Below are 25,304 nucleotides of genomic sequence, written 5' to 3'. Positions count from 1 at the left end.
CAGGAGCATGCGCACAGCCCTGGGTGGAGAGGAGGAGGAGAGGATGTGGCAGGAGGTACAGAGACACATTGGGACCAGCCCACAGAATGAGTGAATGCTCAGAGCTTCAGGTCTGAGCGTGGGCTTGGGGTGGGGAATGGAGAGAGGAAGCCTGCTGGAGACAGACAAAGAGGGCAATTCTATTACTTGATTCTTGGCATTCCACTCAGTGGGCAGTGATTTGATCTTTGGTGGTAAACAGTGATTTTCGTTCGTTTCCACCCACTGTAGAGAGAGGTAGAAAGGCTTCCCTCTGAGCCAAAGCTACTGTCCACGTGTTCTGCTCTGGCCTTGTTCCCGGCTTTGGAGGAAGGAGTTTCTGTCCTTCTTGGGGAAAGATGGAAAGGTACTGCTGGTATTTGATGAAATCAAAGATGTGCTTTTGAAAATCTCCAGTGAAGTAGACACTCCTCTGTACACACCGCACACACACACACATACACACACGCACACACATATATATATGTATGTATATATATATATATGTATGTGTATATATATATATATATACACACACACACCTATACATATGCCACAAAAGGAAAAGGTGATTTCTGTAAAATGCTGTTGCTCTTGGGTGTTGTAGCAGACAAAGGAAGTGAGAGCGAGCTCTGTCTTCAATTGATTTTTTTTAAAACTAAAGTTATCATTATGCCTCTCTGGTGCCTTGAAAGCTGCATGCAGAAGGAAACATGATGAAGACTGAGCTTTCAGAGGGAAGCCTTGCACAAGCGTATGTAGGCTTTTCTCCTAGCACTTGGAGTTCAATATGCTGGATAATATTTGAAATTAGCATTTCTGTGTGCTACCCTCAAGCAATACATGTAGGGAGCCACAACTGTGGAGCTCTTTTTCTTGGCTGCTGTTGAATCCAATTGCTTGCTTTCCAAGCAATTCTTGGAGATTCTCCAAGCAATTCTTCTCTCTTCAATTCTTACGATTGGTACAGAAGTGATTTTTTTATGTTAAAATATTAGTTACCCACTCAAGTGAAAGTGGCTAAACTGTGTAAGTGGTGGAAGAAGAGAGTCTGAGATGTTTCTTATGTCAACCCTGTTTTATGAGGAAATAGTTAGATAAAACAAAACAAAAAAAACAAAACAAAACAAAACAAAACAAAAAAAACCAAAACAAAAAACCCCCAAACAAACAGAAACACCAAAAAAACCCAAACCAAAACCCAAACCAACCAAAACCAACCCACCAAAAACAAACAAAAAACCCCCCACAAACAAACAAAAAATCAACCCACCAAAAATCTCAACTAATTTTTCTGGACCAATGGCCTGAAAATTCTAGAAAATTAGAACTTTCTTTAAAGAAGCTGATAATCAATCTCACAGAGAATTTGTTTAGCCTACAAAAGGGCAGGTATTGCCTTTGGCATGGAAGTTCAGCTGAGATGCTTGATGAGGAAGCTTAAACCTGAAGCACAGATGCAACCTCTTTTATAGCATATTAATTTAGTTCTAATTATAGAGATTGGTATTTGCAATGCTGCTTCCTCCAGATCAAAAAACACTCTCTCCCTTCCTGCCCACAAAGTGAAACAATAAAAATGAAAGAAAGTTACCGTAAGTCTTAAATAAAACAAGGATATGAGAAAGAATATGTGCTTCAGGCAGCAAATCCAAACTGAATCATGAAATACAGTTGTGTTCTCCAGTCACCTTGCCTCCGGGAGGATCCTGTGTGGGTCTCTTGTGTGCCCTGCTCTTAGGAGGAAAAATTGGTTGTATGTCGCTTAGTAAGTAAGGCAGTAAAGGCACATGGAAGTTTAAAGTAGTTAGCATTGCGGGGTTTTTTTGTTTTTATTTTGCTTATTACAGAGGGGATTTAAATTGGGAAAAATAATCAACTGCAAAATCTCCAGAGCTGGAGTAGAAGTGACATGCAGAAGCTTCATGCTGTCAGCTCAGCCTGTTTGTGCATATGCTGAGTGTAGCATATTTAACTGCAGGTTAGTTTGGGAGCTTGCAAGCTTTGAGGGTTTTTTTTGTTTGGTTCATTTTCTGGATTTTTTTTTACTGCTTCGTAGCAAAATATTAAGATGAAAATACTAAAATAGCAGAAAGGTTTTACTCCTAAAATCTGCCATCCAGTCTTCTTGCCACTTTACATCATTTTGTGCAATTCTTGTGGGCTAGCTGGTACTGCGCCAAGTTAAATTTGATTTCTGCTTTGGTTTGAAGAAAGGATGAAGACTGTGAACTTGAAAGGAGAGGAAATGTGCAAGGATAGAATTTATAATGTCAGAACTCCGCATTTGGGGGGTAATTAAATCACACAATGCGCAATTGCCAGGAGCTCAAGCTTGAGATTAATTTGCAAACCTGGTAGAAAAACGACCACAGAATTGCTTTTTGAATTTGACCTTTTTTTTTTTTTTTTCCGCTCTCTTGAATAGAAGAGGGAGTGAGGAACACTTATTCCAACAAGAACCTGATCTGGGGAGGTGGCCAAATCCAAGACAATGTCTGTACACTTTAAATAGCTCATCCTCTTTCTGTCTGATTTTATGTGTATGCTGGTTTTAGGTTTTGGGGTTTTTTAAAATTCTTCTGCTTAAGTTACCTCGGATATTTCTATCTGAACCAAACCGTAATGTTTTTTTCCCCTCTTTCGGTAGCTGCCTCATGACAGAATAAAAACTGGATGCAAGTTGTGCAATGAGAAGTGATTGATGTGTGCTTGTGCAGCTTGTAGCACTATGAGAAACACAGGTGCAGCTGATGATGTTTGCTAGAAGTAGATTGAAAAAGCAAGAAAATGAATTTTCACTTCTGCACAGAAAACCTGTTGTAAAACTGCAGGGCAGGAAGCAATTCCGGAAGCAAAAACTCCATTTGTTTCTGCGGGACAAAATGAAGAGGCTTCTCCAAGGCCAGGTAGATGATAATTCAAACCATGCACATCGCTGCCAGCTCTCCCCAGTGGAGATTGAGTCAGACATGTTCGTTTGTGGAATCAACAGGAGCTCTCCGAGCACTGAGTTTTCCATGGCTGGAGGGGACTTTCATCAGGATGGAGGACATGATTCCAAGGGAGTGAGTGAAGTGTGTGTTGGTGAGGTGGAACTGAACTGGGGTGGCTACGTAAAAATACCATGTTCAGTTCAGCAGAACAAGAAGGACTTGCAGGGAAGTTCTGATGGTATCACGCAGACCTCTTCTGAAATGAAGGGCAGAGTGTCTGAGGGGCAGGACCTTTCGTCCCTGAGCATTACCATGAGCTGGAGGGATGCAGCTGAAAGGCAAGCGTGCTTTCCCAAGGAAAAGACCATTGCATACAAGAGTCGAAGAAGGCAGTCAAGAGACCGCTCAGCTGATGTGGTTGATTACATTGTTAAAGAACTACAGGGAATAAGTCGAATCCAGACAGAGATTGCAGAGCTCCGTCAGCACCTCACCTTGATAAAAGGCTCTGTGGATGAAGTCTCCAGCTGTGTGGACACTGTCTTGAGTGAGATAGAAGGCCTGCAAGGTGGTTCCAGTGGAAAAACCCAGGGTATGCATGCTCGAGAGCCAAGAAGGGATGTACAAAAGGAAGAACCAGTGTTATATTTTTATGGCATCCCAGAGAAAGATGATGAAAACACAGTAGATCTTATCTGCAGCCTATTGTCTGAATATCACTGTTTCAATGGTATTCAGTGCAGTAAGTATATAAAAGATGCTTATAGGTCAGATATTGGTACAGGCAAACCATTAATGCCAAGACCAGCAGTTGTGAAACTTGTGAGTTGTGAACAGAGAGACTTTATTTTACAGAAGTCTATCCTTCTGCAGAGCTCAGGGGTCCGGGTTGCTACCAGCGAGGAGCAAAAGAGGCAGAATGGCCAGAGGGGCCAGAAAACAGACTCAGTCTCTTCGCAGTCTGGCTTGAAGAAAAACAATCATAATTCTGTGAATCCTGATGGAGCTCAGAGAACTGATGCAGTTGGGCACCTTCAGACTGACTCATGCCAGGTTAAGTATAAAAGCACAATTAGGACAGCAGAGTGTGCAGGAGAGAGACTCGATTCTGAGCAGAAGTCAGCCTTGACCAAGAAAGACACCTTGATACTTGAAGCTGGAAAGGAAGCACAAACAGTAAGCTGCAGTGAGCAGACTTCAGATGACAGGGACCTTGCTGAACCTCCACAGGTGACCAATTCACCTAAATCAGGTGATGGGAATCACTGCTGCTCATCTGACTCTTCGGGCCACGCAAGCCAGATATGTGCTTCAAGTAATGGTAGTGAGCAGAGGCTTGACACTAAAAGCATCACTGAGAATTCTTCTTCTCTTCTAGAAAAAGATGAGGGGATAACCACAGAAGAAATTGAAACAGACTATGATAACTCTTGCAAATTTACCAGTGCAGAGAAAGGTGATGTTCAAAGAGAAGATGTTTCTAGTGGGGTGACAACCATTAGCTATGATCATACAACAGATGAAATGGCTGACAGTAGTGATAGCTTGAAAGATATGATCCAAATGGACCTGAATGATCAAGATCCAACTGATCAGGTCTTTAGGGATGTGCTGGAAAATTCCCAGTATTTCCTTGACCACTCCCGGGACAACATTGATCTTGTAGATATGAAGTTTTACACGAATAAGCTTGGGAAAGCTATTCACCACTTCAGGTCTGCTCTGCAAGTGGTGTTCCATAAACTGGAGACAAGTGATTCTGAAATTCTTTTGGAAAATGATAGTGGCTTACAGATGGATGATGACAACACGCTTATGCTGACCAGTTCAGGTATGGGTGGCAGCTCTGACTACTTTGCAGAAACCCCTCCTAGTCAGTCCTCTGAGAGCCAGGCAAATGCAAATGTCAACAGTGAAGTGTCTGCTCAGATGCAATTTGCTCCTTCCAGTCTTTCCTCTGTTTCATATGAGCCTCCTGTTTCCAGTGTGCTGCCATCATCTGTCTGTGAAATCCCTGCTAGGCAGCAGTTACCTCCTGAGGAACTTGGAGAAGATGGGGACTGTCTACCTGAGCCAGGAAAGGAGTGCAGGCCCATGAGCCTTGACAAGGTGTGCGCAGAGACCATCTACCTGAACAAATGCATCAACAATTTCAAAAATGTGCTGAGGGAAAAGAGACAAATGCGTAGGAGACTCTTAAAAGAATTAGCACAGGAGGGAAACTGGATTTCTGCTGAGGAGACAAATTCAGGTAAAATGAAAAAATGTTTTTAAGGAGATGTCAAAATCTGGTATTTGTGCAGCCAACGGCCAACACTTCATTCTGTGGGTGAACTCTGAACATTTTGTGAGTTTATTAAAAGTTGTGAGCAAATAGTTACAAAGACAAGTACGTGTGCTGTACAACAGTACTGACAAAACCCCCTAAAATTTACTGTGTAACATGCTGAAATGCCAGTTAGCAAGCTTCGACTTTTTTTTTCTTTTTTTTCTTTGAGAGAGGAAGATTTGCACTGCTTCTTCCAAATAGCAGGTGTTGAGGTTTTTCGTCATAATTCGTGACTTGGTTTCTTGTTAAATATAATAGCTAAGACATGTGATAACAAAGTGTGCATTTGAGCTATAAGTAGCCAGATTTGCAGTTTTGAGAGTTGAGTGGATCTAGACTTCAAGTGACTCTGTCACAAAGTGGGAGTTCTCAGTGTTTAATCACTTCTAGATATTATCCTAGTAGAGACCTTTAAAATAATAAATACTACTACTAATAATAATTTTAAAACTGGAATGTTTAAACTTGTATTTTGATATTGTTCCCATAACTTGTCTATGAAATGGATAATATTTGTTTCTGGGGAACTATATCCCTTATTTCCAGCACAGATTTTGAAATGTGTGACCAAAGCAGATGTGAGCTGATGCAGTGGTGGAGCAGTGTTGCTAAACTCATTTCCTGAGTCTGTGGGAGATAGAGCTGACTGGCATCTTTTGATGGGACATGTTTTGACAGCCTTGATTTGGTAAAACAGAACCTAAAGTTGAAGTGTAGGTCCATCTTCCCCCTTCCTCTCCAGGCAGTGAGAAGGCTTTCTCAGTGTGATCCCTGTGAGTCACTACACAGTTAAGGAAAGAGGCTTTGTTTCAGGAGTGGAAGTTATTTTAACTACATCTTGAAATCTTCATGTGAACATGAAATCTTGTTGTGAACTTCCTTGTATCAAATACTGAGTTCACTCTTCTTTTAATCATGGAAGCTGGTCAGAATGATCAGGGGGCTCTCCTCGCTGCTGAAGGAGTCATCTAACGCCAAGTGCTTTTCCAGTGACTCTGCTTTCACTGTGAAGAAACAATCTGTCAACACATACTTGATTTCTGTACCAGTCATCCTCTCAGTTATGCAGATCATAAAGCTGGTAATCAGCTCTCTGCTTTATTGATTTATGCAAGGTCTTTAGTATAGAGTTGGCTCAAACAGTACGTTTTTAATGAGGGAAACGATGGGATTTGTTAGTGGGCTTAGCACAGATACTTTTTTTTTTGGGTAATGTTTGTGTGATGCTCAAGTCCTGGACATATGTCCTAATTTTAGAACCTGAGAGAACAGGCAGTGGTTTGGATTAGCATGTGCCACAGTACAGCAGAAGTACTGAAATAGCCTGTTTCTGAATGTGAAAGGAGGCTGCTCATCTCAGCAGAGTTTGAGCAGCACAGGCATGTTCACAAGGCAAGAAGTAGCCAAAACAATTGAGAAGGAGGAACAGAGCTGCACTTTGTACCTTAGATCTGGCTCCAGGATGAAGATTTCTTGTCTGGTTCAGTTCTCTTGAACATCATCCAGTGATGTGACAAAAAATTGGTGGTACTTGTGTGCCACTCCCATAAGGATAGATCTATAGTAGATTTGTCAATTGAAGCTATAAAAATCAGTGTGTGATGAAGTCACAATGTAGGAAATGTACTCTGAGAGACAGAAGGACTCAAAGATAGTGGGAAAAAGTGTATGGAGGATAAGAAAAGAAGGACCTTGGGGAAAAAACCACTACTTGATCTTTAAGGTCCCTTCCAACACAAAACATTCTGTGATTCTGTGACTCTCTGAAACAGTGTTGTTTTGGCATGCATTTTTCAAGAAACAGAAACTGCAGTTCTATGTCCTGTTTCTATGTACTCAAGTTTGAGCCAGGCTTTTATTTTCTTCCTTTCAAAAAAGCATCATACCTGGAATGCAGCGAAATGTTGTTGGTTTGCTTTTTTCCCCAGCTGTAGATGAGTGTTTCTGTCTTACTTTAAAAATGTAATTTGCTGTTAATAGCCTTTTCAGTTCCCAGATAAGGTCCACTGAAAACCCAGTTCTGCAGCTGTTTTTTGGTTCTGAACCTAAACCTCACATTTGCTCAGAAGTTCAGTTCAAGGTATTTTCTTAAATGTGGTTGGCAACAGCCTACAGCAAAGGAATGGAAGATAAGTTTGAAGGTGTTGGTAAATATGCATGTTTTGGTGAATCAGAGATGATGCACTGGCATAAAGGTTTAAATTATTTATAGTTGAACACAGATGCAAATTACTGAAAGAACTTGGAACTTGGCAGATGCATATAAATAATTGTTGTGTTTAATTGGAAGTCAAAAGAAAAAAAATAAAATATTCCCTGAAAATCTGAGGAAGCTTTTAAAGCTTGAATTTGAAAAAAAAAAGATAAAAAGTGCAAGTGAAGAAGATGATAGTTTGAATTTGTTTAAAGTAAAGCACTGAAATGCTAGAGGTTTTATGATATTTAAGGTGACTGCTCAAAAGTGAAATTGTGAAAGAATTCTGTGATCAGGGTTTAGCCGAGTTAGTCACCATTGATGAAGCTGTGAGTGCACGTGCTGTAGTAAGACACAAGATTTTAAATCTGTGTCTGCAGTTACTCAGAGCTTTGCCAAATTTTACATTTGGCCTGAAACTGTCCCTAACTGCCTTAAATTGATGGGCCTCAGAAATCAAAGATGATTATGGATTTTAAGCCAAAATGTTTTTTTGTGTGTTTTTTTTTAATTATCCAAAAATTAGTCTAATGCAAAATGTGTTGGTTTGTATTTGTATAAAAATAAGTTTGACCTACATTTGAGAGGCTTCTAGTGCCCTGAGGTCTTAAAATTTGGCAGTGCTAGCCTGTGTCAAGGAATTTTCTGTGGAAAATCAACCCCAAATGAGCGGAGTGAATACGCTTTTGAAAAATATGTAGTTTGCATATGCTCACTGGTAGCTTGCTACTGTTGAGCTGTTGCTTTGCCAGAGACTCCATCTGTCCTCAGTGTTTTCCAGCCAGGGCCTAAAAGCAGGGTTTCCCTGCTCAACGTGACTGAGAGCCACAGCAGACCTGAGAGGAGACACAAGTCCAGGTCTCCCGCATCTTCTGTGCTTCAAGACTCCACAGGAGAGGCCAGGAAGGAGTAGAGTTCAAATGCAAAGGAATTAAAAACCCAGGAATGAGGGATGCCTGGATCTTCCCGAGACACACTGAAACGACCCCAGGGACCAAGTCAGGAGAGATTTGGCATGAGTTGGAAGGGCTTCGGGTGATTGTGTAAAAAGAAGGACAAAACCAAAGGACTTAATGTGGAATTGTGTCTGTCTAGGTGAAAAGGTTTTGCTTAATTAAACAGGACAGGCAGGGTTACTTTAGAGAACAGTCAGAAGGGTCCATGCCAAACAAAACACATTCTCATCTGAGTCTGGAAGAGACCACAGATTTCCTCAGTTTCTCCAGGTCAGCTGGTCTGTGCAGAGCAGACTGCCAAAACAGCTCTTGTGCCACACCGGTGGTTGCAGTATCCTGCTGCTTGTGATTTCACCTCCTTTAGCTCCAAAGGTGAAGCCTGCAGGGTGGTCCAGAGGCTTTCTGTCCTAGTGAGCATCCATGCAGGCATGTCTTAAGGTGGAAAACAGAATTTTTATTTTAGCTACAATCCAGCACTTTGTTTTCTAAAGTAATTTGATTTCTCCTTAGCAATTGAGTTAAAATAGCTTCTCTATTTTCCTGTCTTAGTGATTGCATGTCTGTAATTACACCCTTATAGACAGTAACTTCAAAAACTATTTTTGCTTTTAAACCAATTTGAGTGTCTTCTGTTGCCATGAAGATATTCCTTCCCCACCATCTTTCATACACAAATGAGTAATAGGATTCTTCTGTGCAGATAGAGAATTATCTGATTGGAAGACTTAAAAAATATCATGTCTGTACCGGAAGTTTTGAGTATGACTCTCATGTAACTTTACTAGCCTTGAAATTGCCTATCCATAAACATGAGATTTCGTGTAGGAGGCTTCAGGATTTTTTTTTTTTTTTTGATCAGAGGAAAATTGCCTAGATGTATAAACTCAGAAGATATCTCTCTGCATTATGATATTTGCAAAAACAAAATGTGTTCCGTGGGAGCTGCCAGTTTCCTTGTACTGGGCAAAATATACAGGGAGTGAGGAAGGGAGCAAGGGGGATGTTTCAGATGCAAGGATGCAGGCAGTGGATGCAGTCTGTGGGAGAGGGAAACAAATTTGTTCCTCCCTATAATAGATCCAGATCCATTTTTTCCTGTATGATAAATGACAGCTCCAATTCTGTGTTAAGATTACTTAAAATTTTTCATTTAATGAAACAGGAACTCTAGAAAGAGCTCTCAAAAACATATATTTTAATGCATGTGAAGTTATGGATAAAATTTGATGAGTTTAACTTGAGGTTGTCTGTGAGAGATTAATTGTCTGGTGCATGTCCCAGGAAGCACATGGGAAAACTCTGCTGCATGAATGTGTTATCAACTTGAGGCAAACCTTTACCCCAGTTTCTATAAAAATCACTGTACAGAACTAATGGCAGAAATCTGGTCTACTAACTTTTGTTCCTCTCCTTCTTGTGTTTTTTTTTCTTTCTTTCTTTGCAGAAGGAGGTAGAGGAGAGCTCCAGGTTGTACATGTTGTCCCTTGTAAACAGCATCTCTTTCTGAAACCCCTGTGTGTGTGTCTCCTCTTCCTGTAGCCAATTGCTCCTGCTGAGGCGCTGAGATTGAGTTTAGCATGTCGTGATTGTCTGAGGCATTGTTAACACTGTGCATGAGTAAAGAGTCTGTTCAGTGCCTATGACCTTGTACAAAGAGGAAAACATGAATGCTTGGAGTGATCTCCTCCCTTTGGTGCTCCGTGGGGTGTGTGTAATGTGCACAGGCACCACGTTAGTAGAGGACAAGTTGTTCATCTTGTCTTTTCCAGTCTTCCTCTTTATGGACCTTGTTTAAACCAAGTATTTCCTCATTTTTCTTCAGTTATATTATTTCATTTCATCTCTGTCTGGCTTGTCCACTTTCATCAATTAAAGTCAAAAATATGTCTGGGCCGTAGTAGTGAGATTAATCAAACCTGGCTGCTGAAAGACGTCTGCTACAAGTCCTGTGCCTTTTTAGGTGGTCACTTTGCCTTGAGCCAGGGTCCTGTGCCCCATGGGAAAGGCAGAACCTTCTCCTTAATACATACAGTTGTTGTCTTTCTAGTCATGGACTGGTTACCTCTGCCCATTATCCTGTGGGCAACAGGTAACTCTTTCCTCCTAGGAAGATCTGCAGAATTGTTTTGTTGACTGCTGTGTGCTTTGTCAACAATTGTGTTAGCAACTGTATCTTACATAGAGAAATTACTGGCTTTTGGAATCTCAGCTCTTTTATTTTCATGACTCTGTGCTGTGTGTATTCAGTGCCTGCTGTGCTTCCCCCTCTCCTGTAGCTGTATAAATAAGGCAAAACTGGCTTCCAGGAGAAGCTGAACCTTGCACGGATTTTTGGGCCTCTATGCAGATGTTATCCCTTGAGTCCGATGAACTTGCGTTTCTAAGCTTTATTAGCTCATATATCAGCAGTTTTGTTTCCTTCTTACTGGTAAATATCTGTCAATTAATACTTTTTCAGGAATGCAGAGATACCTGGTGTCAAATATTGGTGTTAAATACAGTCCCCTTTTGACTTCAGGGCAAAACCACTGTAAACCTCCTTTAAACTGTTCATCTGGCAGCTAGAAAGGTGGTACTGGATGATACATCAGTTGGAAGGAGCTTCCTTTGGGGCTCTTCAGCCCTTAATAAATGGATGCTATTGCAGAATACAGAATGAATTTAAAATAATCCCTTGACTTGTTGAAGCTTTGGATTCCATGTAAAATGCAGCATACTTGAGTGAATGAAGACATTGAACCACATGACTGACTTAATTGGGAAGATTTAGTTCAGTCCGACTCTGTTAATGCCAATGAAGAAATGCACTAATTAGGCATGACGAGAAGTTTAATTTAGTCAGTTGCTCCTTGTTTTAGCCTAATTCAGATTAACCTATATCTAACTGAGGGTTTTGAGGTTTAATAATAAAACATGGTATTTGAAAACAAGCTAGGATGATTTTCAAAACAAATAAGATGTCATTATTGATTTTTTTATCTGTTTAAATAAAGCAGCATAAAGCAGCTTTACATGTTTTACATCTGATTTATATTTTAAGAGGATAATGTGCTAGACACAGTACTTAGATGTGATGGAAAATTACATTGTTATGAAGCCTTTTATGTGGAGAACTAGATTTATATAAAAGGCTAACATATCTGTGGATTTTCTTTCTTTCCCTTATGATGCTCCAGACTTTGTGATTTATTTTATTTATTTTTTACCCCTCTGTCCATTTTATGGACTTCGCTTCTACAGAAGTGTATGATTGTTTGTTTTGTCCATTAAAGTATCTTTTTGTGCATGAGAGAATTTGCAAAATTTTAGAATTGCAGCTTTGTTAAATAACTTCTCAAGTTACTTGTAAGCCCAGCTGCCGCTTTTCCTTAGTAAGCAAAACTCCTGTTGTTTCCTTTAGGCTTCACCAAACATTGACTTCCCTGTGACTGAATATTTTGCCTTAAGTAACCATGTCTGTTGCCTTGTTTAATCCAGGGCCTTCAATTTATGCTGCTCTGTCACTGACATAGTTTTTCTTACTGGTTTTTTGTTGATAAGAGACTTTAATTACTTGGAGGAGACCTTTCAGCAGTTGTTTGTGGTATACTATACAGCTTTACTGTGGATGAATATACTGCAGTACTAGGGGTGACAAGCACTTCCCCATTTTAAAGTATTTGTTGGATAGTAGGTATAAAAATGTCATCCACCAGCATCAAAATTTTTTTAAAACTCAAATAAGGATGTCATGGCCTGTTTTATTTACATGTTTGTTTCTCCATTTTTTCAGTGCTCTTATATGTGCTTACTGGAGGTTAAAAAAAAATTAAATTTCAGATTCAGTCGGATGTGGCTGCTTTCAAGGAAAGATCAAGTGACAGAGCTGTGCAGAGAAGGCCATGAGCCAGCAAAACACTTTCTGTGACTTGCAGCATGTGGATGGATGACAGGGTGTTAAATGTGTCCGCTTTCCCTTTGCCTTCCCATTTGTCCTTGGGAAAGACAGTGTTAAAAACACTCACAGGTGTTGCAGTGCTCTTCTCACCTGCCTGTTGTTCTGCTGCTTGCCCAGGCTCTGACCAGCTCAGGCTGCTGCTGTGGGCTGAACTTGAAGAGACTCGTGGCTGGTGACAAGTCCCAGGGCAGCTGCTGGAGCCCTTCTGTGTCCTGGCATGAGTGCTGCCTTTGGAGAGTTGGAAACTCACCACCTGCAGCAAATCCATCTGGAGAGACAATACTAGTGTTTGCTTTCTTTAAATTAGGAGGAATATGTGAAGAGTTCTTATCCCCAAGAGGGGTGGAAACTGTGGATTACTTTGTTCAGCTGGCATTGATGGAGATGTCTTAAACCCTCATGACAGCACGTGTAGCTAATACAGCCTCTGGTTCTTTGACTACTCTTGCACTTTGTCAGTGCAAGAAGGGACTGCAGAGGACTTCTTGGTGACTGCCACTGTGTGATATTATGCCATTTCCTTTAAAATAAACCTCCAAATGTCATTCTGTAGAAGTGTTATGGTTTGGTGTTGGCTTGTCCTTTTGAAAGGCTTCTACAGAGCTGTTGTCATGACACACCTTTGAATTTTCGTCCTCTTTTTAGCTGTAGTTCTCCTATTCACCTGCCTGTTGAACAAGCACAGGAATAGGTTCTTTTTGCTAGAGTAAGCAAGATGTTTTGTTCTTCTCCTTATAGGATTGTGTTTACATACTCCAACTGCTTTTGCCATTTTCCTTTGTGATTATTTTTTACTTTGATGCAGAATAAAAAGATTTCATATGCTTTTCTGAAGGAATCTTGCCAACGTAGTACAAAGGTATTTATGCTTTTACTTCTGTGGAGACATTTCATTGGACTTACTCTATGAATTATGTTCTGTTCCTGCCTGGCAGCTGTATCATAGGGGCTTATGGTCAGTGTGATGACTAGAACTCAAATCCATTGTTTCATGCTTTTATCCACTGAGGAGCACTTTTTTATCAGTCAAATTCATGGCAGCCTTTGGGGCTTTGACCTTGCCATTTTTTCATGTTTGATCCTCCATTGTTGAAGTATTTACTGCCATCAGTTCTTTCTACTGGACTTATGAGTTCAGTGTCAATAATTCTCCTGGGTTTGTCACTTCCAGATTTTATCAGGAGATCCTACTTACTCCCACTAGCTTCCTTATTGCGTTGTCCATGACTGGCTCAGTTACAGTTACTTGTTTATCCACCTGAAAGCTCATTCCACCTCCTCAGCTTATCCGGTCTTTATTAACGTCACATGGCACTGTATCAAAAGGGTTTTTTTGAAATGAAAATTCAGTTCATCATTCATTTTATAGTTAGAGAAAAATAATTGCTTTGTGAAACAAAACCTGTTTTTCAGAAGCCTCCATCTTAATTCTTTCCTTCATGTTTGCTCAGAACCCTTTCAAGCTTTTGAAGCCGTTAATGGTCCTACACTAATTTGGATCACATTTCCTTCCTCCACACATACACACTTTAACTGTGAGTACTGCACTGGCTCTTCTACAGTCTCAAGGCATCAGCCCTCGTTTGATGGATGTCAGGTGCTGGTTCTCTTGGCATTTTCTCAGGGAGAAGGCTGCCTGGAACAAATTAGCTCTTTACTTTGCTTTCAGCAGGTGATAACTCCTGCTTTCACACAGCCATCACCTGCTTTGGCCCTGCATCAATATTGCCGCTTACTGAAAGCTTTTTCTTTTGTTTTGTGCTATTATGCCCAGATGATTTTCAGTCTTGACACGAGAGAAGCTCTGCTTTTTGTTTTTATTCACACGTCTGAAAGACCTGGTAAAAAAAAATTATATTTTTGCTCATTTCTTTAAATGATCTGGAATTCCTGGCAAGTTTTACTTGCACATCACAAAGCTGGGACATGATGTAGGTTTGTTTCCTGATCATACTTTCTGCCTTCCCCACGTCCACATTCCTGGATGTTCTCTGTTGACCTGTGGTTGCCTGTAGGAAATTGCTTAACTAGGCAACAACTTTCCCTATATCTTTCCTTCCCCCTTATTCCCAGATTCTTGATGCTCTTGTAGTCTCCAGTCTGCAGTGAGCACACTGTTTTGTGGTCTGTTAATGTCTGAAATATCAGTATTTCATTATCACGTGAAATGATTGAAAACCTTGTTATTACTGACTTCTGCCATCAATGTTGCCACGTTTGTGTTTGTCATTCTCTGTCATTCAGCACAGCTGAGCCAGTGGTGTCAAGCTCGGTTCAGTATGAAACCTTGGTCCATTTTAGTGTTGCTTTCTAACCACAGCTCTTCCAAGTATTCAGATGCAAAGGTAGAGCTGTCCTCCCCTGTGTGCTCAGAAGGATCTGGTTGCATTTACTTCATGAAATCTCTCTTGACCATCAGTTGGTTCAGATCCCTCTGGAGAAAATGCAGATTTCAGGCTGAGGAGTTTTGGTAGCAAAGCTTGGTGGAGCCTGGTGTGCTGCTGCAGCTGTGAGGAAACGTGCATGGTACTGGACTGTGGATCTGGGCCCCTTCCTGCTCTGATCATGCCCATTCCGTTATGGATAACATTGTACTGTTCAGTCTGTTTAAATACATAAGAATAAACATTACTAATAGGTAGTCTTTAAATCTGCAAATTCCCTAATTTGTAGGACTCAAAAATACAAGGTTTGGACATTTGCTTCTGTTCAAGTTGTTACCTCAAAGATAACTTCTTTCCTTGGTTATTTCAGCTCTTCTTGGGAGTCTTTGTCACCTGTGAACAGTGTGGGGTTGCACAACTCACACAGAGCATAGGTTAGAAAAAGAAAAGGAAAATAAAAAAACTTTCTTCTGGGGCTGTGCTCCTTTATCTTGCATAGAGTTGGATCCTATTTCCTGACTCAAGCTTCTTACTTTGTTGACTCTCAGGTTGTGAGTTCCATGGCTGGAAATGCTTTCTTTTTCACTGTATGCAAGTTGCAGCCTCCTTTTCCTCGTGGTAGATGTCGTTATCTGGGGTTGGAGTTTTAGCTATTAGCATCATGACCTGCTTAGTCCTTTGTGAAAGCAGCATTTCTTTCAGGGAGTGCAGGAGAACATATGACCTGTGAACTGAAACAAAGAGGTTTCTAGTTATGGATAGCTATTTTCTCCTTATCCAGAACCTATTGTTTCTTCCAGGTACATTGCAAGTGTTCAAATACTTATCACTTCTAATTAGTCCACTCAAGATCCGCAGAGAAACACTCTATGAATGTAGTCTTAATGTGAACATGAAAACATGGTTTGAATTCATAAATATGGATCCCCGCATTTGCAGTCTGTGGTGTTTTCCATCACGCTGTGGAATCCCAGTTGACCTGCAGGTGGTGGCCCTTGTTTCATGTCTGTTAGAAGCGAAATACTTTTAAATAAATGAGTGAAGCTGTAATGGGACCTCTCTGCTTGGGAGACTAAAGAGTCTTTGCATTTGGGCACGAGCAAAGCTCACAAGTGTTCATAGAGAGGTTCATGTTAAACTGTCATTTGTGCATTTCATAGAAGGGCTTTTAATTTATAACATCTTCATTGTGACCACATTCATGTTAAGTGGTGACCTGTAGTAACAGGAGCTCTACAATAGCTTGTTGGAGTTGGAAAAAAAAGAAAATGTTTGTCTTCAAGACTGCCTTTTGAGTGTGGAGTTGCACTGAACAGGCTCTTCAGGTTCTAGTCCTCGCTGTTCAATGAAATTGCATAGTCTGTCTGTGTCTGTATGACTTACCCTGACATCTTGGTCATTGGAGGGGCTTGAACGAGTTTCTGTATGCATTTGCCTGCATGCAGTGTGGTCTGTTACCCTTTCTGCAGAATACAATGCAAATGTTTCTGGAAACTAATTTCATGGTTTTGCTTTTTTTTTTTCCCTTCTCCCACTTCAGGGCCAAGATGAGGCTGATCCATCAAAACCACCCTGGCTCAAAGGAGGGTAAGTGGTATTTTGAGACCTTTTATCCCTGTATTTATAATCAGAGTGTACTTTAGAAGTCTGCAGTTCAGTCTAAGTAAAAATAGTATTCATGATGTTTTTAATAAAATAATCAAGTGGCCAAGCCTCACTGGAGGCCAGGCTGCTGCTGTATGTCAGTCTCTTCTAATGCAGTGGAGGTGGGAGATGCAGCTCTTCCACAGAGACCTGTGGTTAAGAGCAAGGCTATAGCTGCAATGTATAATCTATAATGTGTTGGTGGCAAGTGCTTATGGCAGCAGTATTAAATAATTGCTGCTGAGCACCTCAGAGTGGTCCCCATGAAATCCTTTCTCCTGGATCATTCATTGGTGGCAGCAGAGGGGGAAGAGTAGCTCTGAAGGAATGCTTTGTCTTCTGCTCTTAAAAGAAGATGGTAGGTTTGGGGGAGTCTTCCATATTTGCAGCGATTCATTGTAGTAGTTAAAACTGCACTAACTCTAGAAATTATTGCAGTCTGTATTTTTAAAGCATTGCTCATCATGCCTGTTTTGCACAGATGAGAGTGATCAGGTCGTGCATTCTCTCCACAGCACACTGCTTGCAGCAAATGAAACAGACAAATTCTGTTTGTAATTGCAGTGTGACACTCTGTGGTAATAGGTGCTAGCATGGGATCCTCTCTCTGGGATCCTCTGGCAGGAAAAAGACAGTGACACATTTTACAGGTTATGTACCTGGTACATGGTCAGGGTGATTTGGTTTGATGGTGGGGCACCCATTAGGAGCTGTCAGTCAGCAGCAGCAAGATTCGCCCTGAAATCTCAGCCAGATGTTGGCTTGCTTAAGTTAATTCTCATACTACTGAAGGAAGCTTCCCTAATAAAACATAAAGTTAAATTGGAGGCTTCATTATATGGCTTTCTCCTTTCGGAGTCATTGTTCTGTGGTGTTGGTATTCCCACAAATCGTCACCTGCAGATGCCTGGAGCTGCCTAGCAACCCTCTGCTTTTCCCAAGGAACCTGGGACTGAGTGAGTGGGCTGCTGGAGAATTGGCAATTTGCAGGAGCAGGAGGCAGTGATTTATTGTAACTATAAAGAGCACCTTCTCCTGCTTTAACAAGGAGACGGTGTACTCAGTTTATTGGTTCATGCACATCAAATTATTTCCTAGCCTGAAAGGTAGATACACCTACAAGTCCTGAATTATTTAAACATCTGTTGTCAATTCGAGGCATTGTTTGCTCTAGTCTGTAATTTTTTTCTTTTCTGTGCAAGATACAGCTAACCAGTCTGGCTCATGTAGTTTTGACAAAAGTTTGTCATACTCACTCATCCCATGCAAGAGATTCCCAGAGAACGTGGTTGTGGGAGGTAAACCTTTAATTCAACCCTTGGCCACATTTTGGCTTATTAGCCTCAAAGTATATTAAATTATTTTTGTTTGGAGTTGTTCTTTCAATGGGAAGATTACAGTTGTGGTGTCCTTTGAAGGAAGTAGGCATCCTCTGTTATTGCAAACCACCTTAGCTTGCTTAGATTGTCAAGATTTAATGGAAACCTCTGTGTGATACAACTTGTATTAAAAGATGAATACATGCTTCAAGCAATTTTCATTTATAGTATAATGCAGCAGGAGCTCCCTGTCTGTAATCACTGGCTTTGGAGATATCACTTCAAAAGAAAATGTACAATTGGTATTGTGGATCAGTCTCTGAGTGTAGTATCTCATATCTGTATCTTTTATTTATTAGTGCAAATTATCTTCTCATACAGAAATGCTATTCACTCCTCAATACAGCTCTCTATAATGCTATAAATATTACATCCTCTGCAGAGGAGAGTTATCCTATTACATATAAAACTGCACTGTGCACATTTGAGGCACTGTCAATTCTTCTGTTATTAAGTGAGGTAGCAGTTGTGCTTGAATAAAAGGACTGAGGTAGCTAAAAGCACAACACTTTTGAAAATTAGGAATTGTTGTTGAATTTTTTTATTAATATTAACAAGCCAAAAGCAGGTCATCTGAGTGTGTAACTATATGTGTACTAGTATACCTCTCTTCAGTGACAAATACAAGCACCTTTCAAATACATTTGTCATCCTGGCTTGCCACTGTTTCTGTCATAAACTTCAATCTATCAAAAATATTTTGCAACAAACCAAGTTGTAACTAGACATGTTTCTCAAGCACAATAATTTATATAGGCTCATCTTGAATTTATAAAGCATGCAATTTTAATGTTCCTCTTCTTTCATGGGAAATGTCAGAGTATCACAGTTTCCTTTCAATTAAATTAGAAAAAAAATTGAAATCGATTAGGAAAAAGCTGTTAGCCAGGAGCATTAACTCTGGAGTTTTACTTGTGATCATTTTGTTGAATCTTTTCAGGTTATATACTCTCCCTTTCAATTTTATATATGCTTTCATAATTCCAGGGATTTACACAAGTCCTTGATGCAAAGCTTATCAATAAGCTGTGTTGTGGTTCAAGTAATCCCGGGATTCTCTGCATCATCTGAGTAGTCTGCCATGACACCTATTTTGCCTCAGAACAGTATCATCAGTATCAGAAAGGTTTTGTAGCATAAGGGCAGCAGACACATGTGGCAATGTAAACATATTTCTTACTTCTTTATGTGGGTGAGATTTTTCTGTAATAAGTGAGAAGGGATTTTTGCAGTATGACTTGGTCAAAAAGTTTTTCTGGAATTCTCTATTGGAAATGATGATAGCCTCTAGTAAAAAAACACAGCATGGTCTTGCTGTGAGGATTTCCAGTGTTGGAAACCTGCACTGTTGGAAAACTGAGGAGCTGACACGGCTCTTGCAGTTACACGTGACTGCTCACCTTCCCACCAGGCTTGTTCAGCCAGCAGCAGCTGTCAGCTCAGCCATGGCTTGGACGCGTCACCCTCCTACGCCCCATCAAAAAAGTCAATTATACTATTACAATTCTGTCACATGTTTCTCTAATAATGGACCTCTTTCCTCTTTGTCACAGGCTCATGCTAGGCTGTGTTGTGACATCCTTGTCCATTCTCAAGCTGTAGCATATGTTTGGTCACGCTGGATGTTTTGTTGTTTGGTGGTTTTCGCTGTATTTAAGGGGGCTTGAGTAGGCCCTGCACTCTAATGGCTGCAGGTTGCCTCTTGTCATTTATCAACCTCACAATTTTCACGGCATGTGTGAATTTGTAGTGGCAGTTTGATTTCCTAGATTATTTGGAAAGGTAGTTTTTATGGCTGTATGAACAGTTTGTCCCACACTCCTTTTTCCTGTAATTTTCCTGCAGAGCATTCTGACTGGGTATGTTGTACCACATCAACAAAATAACCAGGCTGAAATTGCCAGCCAGTTTATCACACAAATACCGAAACATGTAAGCCAGAGTGGCAGGGAGTGGAGAGAAGTGGCTAAAGATGGAGAGACAGAGGGTTCTCTTGCAGTCTCTGTAATCAGGAAGACCTCAGAAGCCATATTCTTAATGTTAGCGAGGCCTGAGGCCAGAGTGGAGATGGGGAGGGTGAGAGAGACACTGAGAGGTCCTGTGGATTTTGCCTGCTGGGCTGAGTGTTCATTGTGGGGAGGAAGCTACGGCAGAGAGGTCTGTGCTCAGTTTCCAGCTTTAGGAAAAAGCATTATCTAAAGTCCTTAGAGAGGGATGCATTTACTGGAGGCCTTTAAGCTGGATTAAGAGACCATCTTCACGTACAGGGGTACATCCATGTGGTGTTACCAGTAAGTGGTAGGATCCAGGTATAATTATCCAGGCTGGTCTCATTGGGAAGGGGAAGTAGGTCAGAGTGTTTTATTTCATCAGGCTGTGACTGTTGCTGGAGTAATCACCCTTTTGCTTCATTGTCACTTCTGCCAGCAAATGCTATCTCTTGTGTGTACACATCTGCATGGCTTGAAATGCTGAGCACCACAAATGATCTCTTTTATAGAAACAAAAATAATATATTTTCTCCTCTGATGTCAGTTTTTTCCTAACAATTATATGGTCCTCAGGGGCCAGTATTAAGTGTTAATTCTAGACTACAATCAGAAGATGGCAGCATCCTGCCTGGGGGCTGATCCTCTTTGTTGTGGTCCCTCCTAACCACCAGCACCAGGCAGGAATGTCTGGATTGTTGCATGTGAAGAAGATAAAAACTTAATCGTTTTTAGCATTAACTTTACACTTTCTTAAGTATAATCTTCTGGCTGTTTTTCTTGCTCCAGTAAAGCATCCTCCTCTTCACCCCTCCCAATCCTGAATTAATTAGTTTTTTTGGTTTTTTCCTCCTGAATTTCCAGGCCTGCAGGTGGTCTCTATGGCATTGATAGCATGCCTGATCTGCGCAAAAAAAAGCCAATTCCACTTGTCAGTGATCTGGTAAGAGATTTGTTTGTTTCTCTTCTGCCACACAGCATTTGCACAACTGGCTTTACTTTCTTGATATATGGGCACATTCATTGTCACTTCAAGAAGCTCAAGCATTTTATGAAATTAATTCTTATACTAAAGGGTTAGGAGTACTGCTTGAAAAATCTCAGTGAGAATGAGCTATGGTTTTGTAGACAATTTCATTAATTTCACAGAATTAGGGTATTTTTCATGTTTTTATCCTTTCTATTTTACACAAAATATTTTATTATTTTTAGGCCTGCAGAATTTTAAAAGGTTTTCCTAAAAATCACATACCTTAGGGAAAGTTATAACATCCGTGTGAGGTTTGGCAGCTTACCAGAAGGCTGGAATTTTAGAGGATAGATAAACGAGCATATGTGGTTGGATTTTAAAAGCTATTTGCAATATTGCCAGTAGACTTCTGCACTTAGGAAGCATGTGAACCAAGTGAGTAATGAGGACAAGTTTCATATGCTTGTATGATAAGGCTTCTGCAGGACAAATGGTTTTCTGTTGGTTGTATTCAGTACACGTAGCGATTTCATACTTGAAAGAAATGCTGTAACAGCTGAAAGACCAAAGTTTCTATATCCTGTAATTCATGTGAAAAGATGCATACAATTTTGTCTGCCAGCTTACACATGGGCAGCTTGGCATGTGTCTAGCTAACTGCTTGTGTCTTAAATCGTTGCAATAATGGCATTAACTTGTGTTACTTCCCTTGAATGCATTCATTCTCTCTGTTCACAGGCCATGGTAAGTGGAGGTGAAGACTATCCATCAAGTCTTTACCAGAAAAAAAACCCTTACTTTATGTTATTTCCCCCTCTACTTCTTTGCTTTTTGTTTGAGCCTACCTTATTGCAGTGAATGCGTATCCAGTACTCTGTCCTGCTCCATCACTGTTGGAATGAACTTTTTCAGTTTCTCTTGAAACAACATAAAGCAGAACATAAGTGGTACAAAACTGATAGAGTTGAATGATTTCAAAGCAAATGCTGCTATCTTTAAGTATCCTTCTCTGCCTTCATGTTACTGGAGAGGCTGTAGAAATCCCTTGTATGCCACTGTGAGGTGCTGCAAAGACAGTGCCCTGTGCTGTCCACAGCTGCAAAGCAGTGCTGGCATGACGTGAAAGGCAGTATTCCGAGGGGAAAATGCAGTTCATTGTGTTCAGTGATGGCTGATGAATGTGATACACTGTCACATTCAAACCTCTGCTCCCAACTCACTCCCCTTTCTTTTATCCTTGTTACTTGCAACCTCTTTACTGTCACATTTTGGGGTGTTGTATGTTTTGTAAAGATGGTGAAATAATCTCCCTTTGGATATGAATGAAGTTAGATACACAAAAGTGAGTCTGTTGTAGTGACCTCAGACGGCAGAAGGGCTACTGTTGCTACCAGAAAGTAAAAGTGGAGATGGGAACCGAGGTTTCATTGGCAATTCTTTCAGAGAAACAAATAGAAATTTACTAGAGTGAGACTGATAATGGACAGATGGAAACAAGTTGGGAGACCTTTCAGAGTATACATTTGACTCCTCTGAGATGTGAGCAGGCATTTAAGGAACCAACTCAAATGCAGTAGATTGCTGGTTTGGTGTCTGGCATGACAGAGTCCCCTTGCTCACATCTCTGGGCATGTAATGCCATTGCACTTGTAAATGTTGGTGGTGAATAACAAACTTTCTTCTTCCCTAGTCACTGGTTCAGTCCCGAAAAGCCGGAATTACCTCAGCAATGGCTACTAGAACATCTCTCAAAGATGAAGAGCTGGTAAGTGGGAGGGTTACTTGACTTTTCTTAATTCTGACTAAGCAAATTAAAGGGATTTGGCTCTCTGAGATTCAGAGCCAGCTTCACCTATGTCTGGAAATATAGATGCAAAGCTTCCTATATCATTTGGTCAAAGAAACTAAACACATAAAAGTAATATTTAATGTATCAATATAATTCTGAAAAATGTAGAAACACAGAATCATAGAATATGCTGAGTTGGAAAGGTGGACCCATCAGGATCATTGAGTTCAACTCCTGGTCCTGCATAGGACACCACAAGAGGCATCATCTGCCTTGATGGTGCTGTCAAACAGTTTTTGATCTCAGTAATCTTACCATTTCCTGCTGTGCTATGTACCATAAGGGACAGTGTGAAACTTGCTTTATTCAAGGTATTTCCCATCCACAAACATTAATTGTTGTCTTCCAGTTTTTTTAACGCCTGGGGAGAAATTTTGGAAGGTGAGGGGTGTCCTCTGACACTGCATGTAAAAGTGTCATTCATTTGTCCACCTCAAATGTGTAGCTTTATAGCACTGGTCATGCCTTTTCCTATAAAACCCTTGTGTTAACCAGCAAAAATAGCTCAGTCACCTTCCCGGATATTGGTTTACATGTGCTCTTGCCTTTCAGAAATCTCATGTCTATAAGAAGACCTTGCAAGCCTTAATTTACCCCATCTCTTGTACAACCCCACACAACTTTGAAGTGTGGACAGCCACAACTCCTACCTACTGCTACGAGTGTGAGGGGCTGCTGTGGGGCATCGCGCGGCAGGGAATGCGCTGTGGGGAGTGTGGGGTCAAGTGCCACGAGAAGTGCCAAGACCTGCTCAATGCTGACTGCCTGCAGAGTGAGTAGAGTTCAGTGGAGTGTGGCTGCTCCAGAAATTGTTGCCAGAGCCTTCCTAAATGTACTGCTGCTATCTCAGGGATCAGTGAAGCTGCAGTGATTGAAGTGACTGTGTGTTTTCTGAAAAGGTGCCATTGGGCTAAACCTACCTCCTTGAGGCACAGAAGCTCCACTGATGCAGAAATATTCTGCAGCACTGTGCTTGATGTCCTTTTAAAGAAGGTTCAATTCTTTACTCTTTCACATCTGTTCATTGGTTTTGGTTGGTTTTTTGATGGCTGGTTTGGTTTTTTGTTTTGTGTGCTCTGTTTGTGTCAGCTCAGGTTGTGTATTTGCTAGCATATCCTGCATTGAAGTATGGATTGGATGAAGAGGGTATGAGGCTGAAAATTCTGACATTTGTTCTCTCCCCCCTGGCCTGGTATTGCAGTCAGGTTGCTTGTTCCAACCATCAGTCCGTGCCCCTCTTTTAAGCTTTTTAGAGCAGCACTGGGCTCATGCTTGAAGTGTAGAGTTCCTGGACTTAGCTTGGATTATCTGTACCAACAGCAGCCTGGGAAGGTGTTTTGTCTTTTCAACAGTAGGCCTGCTTGGCTGAACCACTTTAGAGACTTAGGGCTGAGTTAACAGAGATGGTGAGTCAGACACAAAGGTGTTGTTTGAGTATAAGGGCAGTATTTATTCTTCCTACTGGCATTTCTGATTATTTTGTTGGTGTAAAAAACTAAGTAAAAAACAAGTCATCTCTTCAAGGAACTCTGTAACTTTGCAGAAAAAAATGACACCTTACACAAACAATGGAGAAGTTTAAAAGGAATTTGTTTAAAGGGGGGGAAGAAAAAGAGAAAAAAGTATTCATTTAGTCATCTGCCTTGGTCCAGTTTTTCTTATTTGCTTGAAATACCATCTCTTAATTCAGTCTCAAATTTATATTCCTGCTTGAGAGCAAAATACCTCAGTCTAAATAGAATAGAAATTTCTTCCATGTGTGTTAAATGTTGAGTAGGAAGGTGTGGCTCTTTGTGTTCACTCACTTGACACTTTTGCCATTGTAACTTGATGGACTAAGTCTAAGGAATCAGAAAAGTTTGTGAAGTATGAAGGGACTTATTGCAAATTCCTTTCAGCAATTCTACAAACTTGAAAAGCTGGATCTTGTGATCTGAATTGGGCTGCAGTTGTTTGGGAAAGCCAGGCTGAGTGATTCAGCAAGGGATACCAGTGAATCATAGGTCATTTGTTTTTTCTTACAACTCTTCTTAACACCCAAATGGATATTGTTTATACTTGTATTTTTGATGAGTGCCGAGTCTTGAAGTTGTCAATTAGGTCTAGGGCTATTTGCAATGGCTTATTTGTAAGACACATCTGATCCTGGCCAAACACCTCTGTCTCCCAGTTGCTCAGCAGTTCTAGATTTGTCTTTGAGAGCTGGGAGGTGAGTTTATATCATTTATTGCATCATTGGCACCTCGGCTTTGTTGAGACCTTTCTGTGACTAAGCAAAGAGCATTTGGTGCAGGAGAATGTAGTTTGGTCGTAGCTCAGTTTTCTGTCACAGTCTGATGTGCAGGGTCAGTTCCTGAGAATAACCTTTCTATTTCTGGAGTTCACCAGAACTCTCTGCTAACTGCTAATTTTCAGTATTTGAGGTGAAAATCTCAAGGCATCCAGGCTGGATTCAGATGCATACCCATGATGCTGTAATGCAAGGGAGTTGTGGTATCTTAGTAAGGGAGAAATCTGTGGAGAACAGAGGAGGATTAGATTTGCACCAGCAGCGGAGAGGAAACAGGCACAAAGCTGTTGTACAGAGCAGTGGTCCTGAAGTTGAAAACAACAGGGAAAAACCTCTGTATTAAAGAAATAGCTAATGACTAAGAGAAACTATGTTCCTGCAGAGGAGGGTTGTGGATATCCACGTTCAAGAAGGGAGACTGCAGATGGGA

At 40.8% G+C, this 25,304-nt stretch overlaps 1 protein-coding gene across 5 annotated transcripts in view; it reads left to right on the top strand.

Annotated features, from left to right (window-relative positions):
* UNC13B (unc-13 homolog B) overlaps positions 1-25,304 on the top strand; it is a 180,911-nt gene that overhangs the window by 79,100 nt on the left and 76,507 nt on the right. For 3 of the 5 annotated variants that reach the window (XM_031062858.1, XM_031062855.1, XM_031062857.1), the window contains exons 10-14: positions 16,295-16,341; positions 20,630-20,708; positions 21,474-21,479; positions 22,426-22,500; positions 23,137-23,356. In XM_031062858.1, the coding sequence (XP_030918718.1) occupies positions 16,295-16,341; positions 20,630-20,708; positions 21,474-21,479; positions 22,426-22,500; positions 23,137-23,356 (427 nt within the window). The remainder of the gene's footprint in view (positions 1-16,294; positions 16,342-20,629; positions 20,709-21,473; positions 21,480-22,425; positions 22,501-23,136; positions 23,357-25,304) is intronic. The other 2 variants (XM_031062859.1, XM_031062856.1) reach the window with 1 other exon arrangement.

This window comes from Geospiza fortis, unplaced genomic scaffold, assembly GCF_000277835.1.
Source record: "Geospiza fortis unplaced genomic scaffold, GeoFor_1.0 scaffold878, whole genome shotgun sequence".
Taxonomy (NCBI): domain Eukaryota; kingdom Metazoa; phylum Chordata; class Aves; order Passeriformes; family Thraupidae; genus Geospiza; species Geospiza fortis.
The sequence above is the reverse complement of the archived record's forward strand: the minus strand, read 5'-3'. Positions and strand labels throughout refer to the sequence as shown.